Source organism: Miniopterus natalensis, chromosome 19 (assembly GCF_054644295.1).
Source record: "Miniopterus natalensis isolate mMinNat1 chromosome 19, mMinNat1.hap1, whole genome shotgun sequence".
Classification (NCBI taxonomy): domain Eukaryota; kingdom Metazoa; phylum Chordata; class Mammalia; order Chiroptera; family Miniopteridae; genus Miniopterus; species Miniopterus natalensis.
The window spans coordinates 29,900,945-29,909,949 of record NC_142099.1 but is presented as its reverse complement, the minus strand read 5'-3'; the positions used below and the strand labels follow the sequence as shown (position 1 = coordinate 29,909,949).

Below are 9,005 nucleotides of genomic sequence, written 5' to 3'. Positions count from 1 at the left end.
ATCTATTTTGATCCAAACCAGGTGTCTGGGCCGAGTTAATTCCACCCTGGATCAAGCAATTGATCACAAGATGTTTTTTTGGTTTGTGTGCTATCTTGTGGTTGTGTGGCCGATTTCTGGCTCAGATGGTACGTATGCTTTTCTTAAACTCAGTTTTCCAGGAACTTGATATCAGCGTGTGGGTCGTGAGGCATTCTCTCTAGCGTTTTAATGAAATTTAAATCAATGAAACGTATTTTTGCCTTATTGAAAAATTTCAAAGTACTTGGCTGAATTCTCTGTACTCCATAGGGGCTTAGTAAAACATTTAATGATGAGTCTGCTCTGAAGGTGGGTGGCTACCTGTTTACTTTCCCCTTCTGTCCTAGGAGCAAAAGCAGTATCAGTTTCAAAATCATGAATGGTCTTCTATGTTATAAACTCCTGGGCTGCCATTTGGAAGGGGAATTGTTTCTTTCGGAGTGGATAACTTATGGCTGAATCCGAGTGAAATTCCTGTTATCCTTTTGAAAATAAAACGCTGGGAATCCTTGGGTGGGGAGGGATGCGGCTGCCCATGAGCCGGCATCAGGATCAATAACCCAGCAAGAAGGCAGCCAGGCGGGGGTGTCTCCTAAGGGCTTCCTCACAGGTGAATCTCTCTCCTTTCTCCCTCCATCAGAGCGCTGCCCAGAGCTTCCCTCAGTGGACAATAGCATATTTGTTGTAGAGGAGATGGAAGGACAAATTCTGGGGACTTACACTTGTATGAATGGCTACCACCTGGTAGGAGAGAAAAACTTGTTCTGCAGTGCCTCTGAGGGATGGAATGCTCCCACTCCCAAGTGCCACTGTAAGTTGGATCTTTCTGCTTCTTCGTCCCTCTTGTCATCTCCCTGTGTCCTTTCACATTCTGCTTCCAGGAGTTCACGTTAAAACGTCATAAGAAAAAAATTCCAGCTTCTGGGAATCCATTTCTAAAGCACTCTTAGTGGTGGGGCTTCTTTTAGATGGTACATCATCAGCTCTTAATAGACTCAATCACCCCTACAAGAAGGCAAGAATTTCTACCATAGAGTAAAATGACTTTTGGGGGGGCTGTAATATGTTTAAAATCATATTGATTTAAAATTTTTATATTACGAAAATTTTAAACTTATATAAAAGTCAGATGAGTAAAATGAACTCATATGTACTTATCACCCAGGACTAATCTTTTCTCACCTGCAGCTCTGCTTCGCATTACTATTATTTTGAGGTAAATAGAGCATTATCACTTTACTTCATTCATCATGTAATTTTGAACTGGGAAAAATTTATCTTCTCAACCGACAAGTGTGACGGCTGAAATCAAAGTGATTTGCTCAAGTTCACAAAACTCACGTGCGGTGTCCATGGAGATGAGACCAAGAAGTCCATACTCCCTTGGTTATTCCTACTCTTAGAAACGACTGGATTGGTTCCCATTTATACCCAAAGTAAAGCACACCGGCATGTTCCCCTTTTATCCATATGACCAAATTCACATCTCTCTGCATTCTTTCCTGTTTTTACACCTGGGGAGAAAAAATGAAGTAACAAAATAATGAATAATGTATATATATTTGGCTGGATAAAGGAGAAGGGAACACTTGCCTTAAACATAGGCTCAAGAATTTAGAGCAATGCTTTGGCTTTACGTAACAGGATGGTGAACTTGCTATTGGCAACTTCCAGTTATATGCGTAATTATTTGTTGTAAGTTCAAGTGCCAATTATCACTTTTGTGCATGTCCAAGACCCTTTCTGCCACCCCCAGGCCACCCCAGTCTTTTGTTACCCGGATCGATGTGGTTGGGTACCATGTAGCAGTCCCTATTAAAAAGCGCAGTTCGAGCTCTCATTTCCTATCTTCTCAGTGAAGCCCGAGGAGGCCTAGTGTTTGCTGTGGGGGGTGTCGCCCTGGCCCCCTTCAGCTCCCTGCCTCTTTTCTTCCCCAGTGGGCCACTGTCCTGCCCCTGTGCTGCTGAATGGTGAGTTTAGTTCCCAGTTGCCTGTGAATGTGAGAGACAAAGCGACGTTTCAGTGCCATGAGGGCTACATCCTCAAAGGCAGCAACTGGAGCCAGTGTGGAGAGGACCAGACCTGGATGCCTCCCCTTCCCATCTGCAAAAAGAGTAAGTACAATAGAAGCAAACGCAAATCCCAAAGGTGCGCATCAGCACTGACACCTAGGCGTTCGCCACATCCCTTGGGTGCTTTTCTCTTTTGGGGGGGAAGGGTTTAGGATCAAGCAGGCAGCCAAGAATCAAGTGGAGCTCACAGAGCAGAGCCTCGGCTCAGGCGGTGAATCCCAATGAAGTGAGCAGCATTCAAACAGTAAACACTGTTGCTGTTTCTTCTCCAGTAGGATTCCCATCCTACTAGGCCCAACACTGGGTAGTTTGGAACATCTGGCTATTTTTTTTTTTTTTAATTTCAAGATAGTGACTCAGAGTTTTTCTTTGGAAAATATACAAAAACAGGGGGAAAAAAGGCCATAACTCATCTAACTATGTAAAATAAGATTTGAAGGTACCTCATTATTATTTTATTATATAAAATAAGTGTTGAAAGTACCTCCCCTTTCACTATAATTCATAGCTCTTAGAGGTAACTAGCTGGATGTGTTTATTTCATGACGTTTTCTTATATTTATGCAGACATGTTAAATAAACAAATGCACACACACATACCTACACACACATATACCTATGAAAATAGGACTTTGCTATACATATTTTTTAAATTGCTTCTTTCAGAACTCATGGACCTGGACAACAGTGTAGTGATGGGGGGGGGGGGGCGTGGGGGAGGTGGAAGGAGGGTATAGGAGGAATAAATGGTGATGGAAAAAATAAAATAAAGAAAAAACAAAACCAAAAAGATAAAAATTAAAAATAAAATTGCTTCTTTCATATAACAATATACATGGAAATCTTGTTTAGATCGGTATGTATAGCTCTATCTCCTGCTTTTTAATAACTACATGTAGATATGCCATAACTTACTCCACATCTCTCATATTGATGAATGTTTATTTTATTTTCATATTTTTGCTATTACAAATAATGCTGAACAAAAATTATCATATATACATATATGTATATCTTTATTTCTATGCTATTATTGCTACAATATAGACTCCTAGAATGACTGCTGACTCACAGGGTTTCATTAGTTGCAAAATATACTTAAAATATCCAAGAAATTCTACTAAAATCTTTATGCTTAAGTACAAAATAAATATTGAAAAATCAATAGTTTTACTTTCTAGTAATAATTCTTAGGTAAATGTTGAAATGTAAAAATAATTCCATTCATGAGACCTGTACGAAAATTTACTGAAGGACATAAAATAAGACTTGAATAAAAGAAAAGATATGCCATGGTCCTGGATGGGCAGACTTGCTATTTCAATGCTATCTTAACCAGAATTTTAAGTTAAATATGAAACAAAAAATTAATTAAAAAACCTAATTTGGAAGAGTATACATCTAACCTTGAAAATGTCCTTATTTATTTAAGGACTTTTGTTAAAAGAGCAATTTTAGTTTTACAATAAAACTGAGAGGAAGGTACAGAGATTTCCCACGTACCCCTTATCCTCACACATACATAGACTCTTCCATTATCAACACCACTCACCAGATGGTACACTTTTTTTTTTTTTTACCAAGGATGAATATACATTGACACATCATAATCACCCAAAGACGGTAAGTTCACTTTTGCAGTTGTACATTCAATAGGTTTGGACAAATGCACAATGACATATATCCATCCCTATAGTATCATACAGAGTATTTTCACTGCCCTAAAAATCCTCTATGCTCTGCCTGTTCATCTCTCTACTTCCCCCACGCCTCTCAAGCACTGATATTGTTATTGTTTTAATAGTTTCACCTTTTCTAGAATGTCATATAATTGTAACCATAAAGTTATGTAGCCTTTTCAGATTTGCTTCTTTCACTTTATAATATGCATTTAGGGTCCATTCACGTCGTTTCATAGCTCGATTCTCATTTCTCTTCGTTGCTGAATAATATTTTATTTCTGGAGGTACCAGATTTATTTACCCATTCACCTCTGAAGGACATCTTGGTTGCTTCCAAGTTTTGGTAATTATGAATAAAGCTGCTACAGACATTGTGTGCAGGTTTTTTTGTGAACATAAAGGTAAATACTAAGAAGTAATATTGCTGGATCATATGGTAAGGGTATACTTAGTTTTGTAAGAAAAATTTAAGAATAGAAAATTCCAAAATTGGCCCCAAACTGTATTTATATTTCTCAAATTTATGTAAGAATATAAAACATTACTAATAATTACAGAAATTAATATTGAAATTAGATATAAATTTTTACTGATCAGATTAGCTAAAAATTGATTTCATCTAATATCATTCAGGATATGGGGGACTAGCCACTTATGTCAGTGAGAGAAAGTGATATGACTCTTTGAATGTATTTTTGCAACAGCTCTTAAAGTAATAAATAGGCAGCTTAAAAGCACAAACTATATATAATCTTATACAGGGAGTTAGAGGGTACTTAAAACATATACATATACTATATCCTATTAAAATACAAGCATCCAAAATCATTTACATCATTAGCTTGACACAGGTTTAATGTACTTATTTTTTCCAAGATCTGTTTTACTCACCTTTAATTTGGTAGTCCCTATCTTAGCTCCAAAGTGCAGGAGCTCTGTCTTTTTTTGTAGTTCATCGCCCAATTCTACTGGAAGCTCCCTAGGTCCCTGAGTAAAGCAGATTCTTTTCTGTTTAGATCCAAGATCCACAGCATCCCCTTCAGTTCAAAACTGTACTCTTCAAAGTCATCAGAAAAACCCTATCTAAACTGGAGTTTCTTAATCAACTTATTGAAATTGTTCTTCCTTTTCTCTATACAGCTTTTGAACTTAGTTTTTGATCTTTTAACAATTATTTATTAACTGCTCAAGTAATGCATCTCTGTTGTAAAAAAAAATCAGAAAAAAACCCCAAAACATTTAATTACATACAAACTGACCACCCAGGATAACAGAGCACTTTGATATATGCTTTTCAGACTTTTTGTTCATATATGTTTCTGTAGGATGGTTTTTTACAAAAATAGTATTATATTATACATTTTAATGTTTTGCTGATTTTACTCAGCTATTTGTGTTGAAGACCTTCATGTTTCAGTAAATATACATCTATGCAATTATTCTTGATTTAGTCTTTAATTTTGATCAACATGTTTAGATTTAATCTCAGAGCTGGAAGGATAATGTCATTTATTCTGCTCATCTTATAGGTTAGGAGGGAAACCAGGAGGAATGCAATGGCTTCTTTAGTGCCATGTGATTCCTGGAAAAGCCAGAACCCAAACTCACGATGTCTAGTACCTCCTCAGCTCTCCTTCCACAATTTTATTACAGAATCATCCTCAGTGCTACCAACTCTGTTCTCCTTTTTTTGATGACGCTCCCTTATTGTATAACTCTTTCCCACACAGGATGTCAACCTCCATTTGAGCTCACACTGTCTCCTGGCTCAAGGAGTTACTTCTTCCACGTCTACCTATGGTCTAAATTTTCTTTTCTTGTATACTGACAGTTAGCATCTCTACAACTTCAGTTCCTTCCCTTGAGCTCCTGCCAATCTGAAAGTACTCTCAAATCTTTAATGACTCAGGATGAGCCCAAGGAGGGGTCTTTCCCATGGACAAATATGATTTTGACCAAAAGGAAATGAAGGGAGAACATGTTCTTAGATCCCACATGTACTGCTATGAAGATGGTAGGTGCTGGCATACACAATTGCACTGAGGGGTGCTGTTAACTGAGCATAACTGGCCTTCACAACTGTCACTCTTATGCTCCTGTCTCTCAGGAGACTGTGGCCCTCCTGAGAAACCAGCTCATGGCTGTTTTGAAGGAAGAGATTTCAACTCAGGATCTACCATTACTTATTACTGTGAAAAGTGGTAAGTATGCAGCCTTTAGAATATGAGACCTTGCCCGCTAATAGCATTGCTTTTGAGAATGACCTAGTCTGTCCCAAATTAGTCCTCTGATTTCCTTTTGCTCAGGATTCTGAGCTCATTCTAATTTTGAGAGCTGCCTAGCTCACTTCCAGCTCCACCCAAACCCTAGGAGATGGACTAATCCTCCTATTTATCCTAATTAAAGTATCACTTTTTATCTTTTAGGTAAGACAAAATAAGATATTATAAATGTATATTTTTCTAAAGAACCTCAGAACAAAAAACTCAAAGAAATACAGAACATATGGAAACTACAGAAATAGAACAATTTAGAGTATAGATCCTTAATATCCTAATGAAAGTCTAACCTTAATTTAGAGTGCCTGGTCACCCACCTTATACATCACTTAGCTTTTTATTTCTCTTGTCTCATTCTTACTAACAGGGTTATATGCCTCAGGGATATGAGCATTTTGATCATCTCATTATCTATACCTCCAACAAGCTTTGCAGTCAACTCTCATGTTTTTCTGATTAAAAGCTGCAGCTCCTTTTTAGCCGGTTCACTAAGATGTATTTGAAGGCTGTCCCTAGCTTTCTACTCCTTGTTAGAACACAGAAGAAAGGTGCTTTTTAAAAGTTCTTCCTTCATCCTCCCAACCCAAAAACTGTATGTGTAAACACACTTACTCAGAATTTCTCACTTCTCCATGTTTTATGGGTTGACTCATCAGTTGGGGCCTCTCCGCACCCCAGGAGAGAGGTTTTACTTTATTACTACTTTGTAATACTGAGATAACTTAAGCACGCCTTATGGATCGGGGGCAGAGAGGTGGGTTCTATCACAAAAAGAAATACCAAAGTGCGACAACACAAAACCGGCCTTAGCTGCCCAGTTCAGAAGGTGGAAAGACTAAACGTTGCCATTCTCATCTCTGTTCAGGTACCAGCTGGTGGGCCCGCAGGAGCGGCAGTGCATCGATGGGGAGTGGAACAGCACACTTCCCGCCTGTGAATTGATCCAAGAAGCCCCCAAATCAGCTCTGCAGACTGCGTCTGAGGAGGCGCTGGTAAGTAGCAGGCTCTCGTCTGTCCCATCCACAGCTGTATCTCCAGGCCTGGCATTGCTCCTGGTAGGTACATGCTTAGTAAATATCTGTTCAATTTGGGACAGTTGTGAATGGGTTGGCCTTGGCCTGGTTGTAGACTGGGGCTCATAAGCTATTATCTTACATTTTTATATATGATAGTTCCCATTTGCCACCGTGATCACTAATCCCTCATGGGGTGCTGTTGGTAGAAGTCATCTCGTGCTTTATAGAGCAAGGTACATGAACTCATGTCTTAGACTTGGAAGGATTACTGTGAAAAGACTCTAAAATTCTTCTAGACTCTAAAATATAGTGAACAGATCAATTTCCATTGAGACTTCTCTTTTAGTTTATATTTAGTCCTGGGATAATAATAAATATATTTAAGCATCATGTTTAAGACCCAGATCCCTACTGAAGTTAGCCTGGTCCATTCATGGACCTAAGCACTGCTCGTGATCTTCAGAACATCAAGCTGACTCTCAGTTCTTAAGTTGTGATTTACAAAAATTTTTCTTTCTTCAGCTTGCCTTTCAAGAGAGTAAGGAACCTTGCAAAGCCGTAAAGAACTTTGTGGAAAGATTAAACGAAAATGGTTTAACAATGGAGGAACTAAAGTATTTTCTGGAAATAAAGAAAGCTGAGTTGAAGGTAAAAATGTTGCCAAGACATTGTAGCTGAGCTGACTGGATAATGGAAATACACCTATGAATAAATTTTCCCCTTGGTTCTGAAATTGGTTTCAGGTTTTTCTCTCATTGGACTGAAAGTAACTTCATAGTAATCAACTGCAGTTGTATAATGTACTGTGTGTTTGTGTGCTTGCACATGTGTGCGTTTTGAATGTGGAAAAACCAAGTGTGGTGGTTATCTGTTTAAGACTAGAATTAGCAATAAATTAATGGGGAGTGAAGGGTTTGATTTCCTGTCTGTAAGGAAAATTGAAAGCCCAGATCATAGCTAAGAGTGTGACTCATATTAATATGAGACAGGAAAGATGAGGCAAAAATAAACCAAGTTAATCAAAACTTATGAGGTAAAAAGTAACCTTTTATTTTGGGAAATGGGCTCAGAACAACTATATCTTAAAATGGCCCATTGAGAAATAAGTAGAATTGGGACCCAAACTCTCTCTTGGGTCTCCCTATATCTTGTTTAAGAAACCAGGTTTCCAAATCTTTTGCAGTAATATTGCTCACCTGCCTTTTGAAAAAAACCCCGCCTGTGTGGTAAATTTGAGAGGGTGCACCACAAGTGAATATATATATATATATATATTTGTTTGTTTGTTTGTTTGTTTGTTTTCTTTTTTTGAGGACAGAGGACACAAAAATCCCAAGGTTTTCCTGTCAAGATGTCACACTGAGCTATCACAAACTTCTTCCATCTTGCTTGCATTCTACCTTCTACTTAAAACACATATGACATCCGGGTAAAATACAAACAAAATACATAAGAGAGCTTGAAATAACGGAAAATCTCTAAGTGAAGTTATGAAAAACAACACTAGATGTGCTCTCAAGCAGCCCACAGTCTGTTAATAGACACAAGACATGGATATACATGTCATTAATTCAGGATGGTTAGAATGAAATAAGCTCATTTCACAGAACAGTGTGCTCTGGAGCTCAGATGCGAGGGGGTGACTTTATCTGGGAAGAGGAAGAGGCAGGAAAATTGCCAAGGAAGAAGTCATAGCAAGTTGAGCCTTTAAAAATGAGTTAGAAACAAAGACTGGGGAGGAGTCATTCCAAGTGGAAAGATAATCTGAGAAATGTAATAAGAGAGTCATGAGCTTTTTTAACCAAGTAAGTCCACTATTAGAATTAATCTAATGGGAGCAAAATGATTTTTAATTTGAAGCCATTCATTATGTTATTGCCCATATTGTCTGCTCTAGCAAGACCTTGTGAGCTTTTGAAATGCTCAACCTTAGGA

General features: G+C 38.1%; 1 protein-coding gene across 1 annotated transcript; it reads left to right on the top strand.

The window, feature by feature from the left end:
* C4BPB (complement component 4 binding protein beta) lies at nt 1-7,783 on the top strand. Its single transcript, XM_087827687.1, has 6 exons — nt 1-128; nt 662-832; nt 1,959-2,135; nt 5,883-5,976; nt 6,920-7,046; nt 7,593-7,783. The coding sequence occupies exons 1-6, from the start codon at nt 71-73 to the stop codon at nt 7,746-7,748; spliced, it is 783 nt and encodes a 260-aa protein (XP_087683813.1). The 5' UTR covers nt 1-70; the 3' UTR covers nt 7,749-7,783.
* The last annotated feature ends 1,222 nt before the right edge of the window (nt 7,784-9,005 follow it).

What these genes read in the sequence shown, in the direction of transcription:
- C4BPB (XM_087827687.1), top strand. Translation starts at nt 71, where the DNA reads ATGTTTTTTTGGTTTGTGTGCTATCTTGTGGTTGTGTGGCCGATTTCT. An exon ending in TCCCACTCCCAAGTGCCACT is followed by an intron (nt 833 to 1,958) that starts GTAAGTTGGATC and finishes TTTCTTCCCCAG; the next exon opens with TGGGCCACTGTCCTGCCCCT. An exon ending in ACTTATTACTGTGAAAAGTG is followed by an intron (nt 5,977 to 6,919) that starts GTAAGTATGCAG and finishes ATCTCTGTTCAG; the next exon opens with GTACCAGCTGGTGGGCCCGC.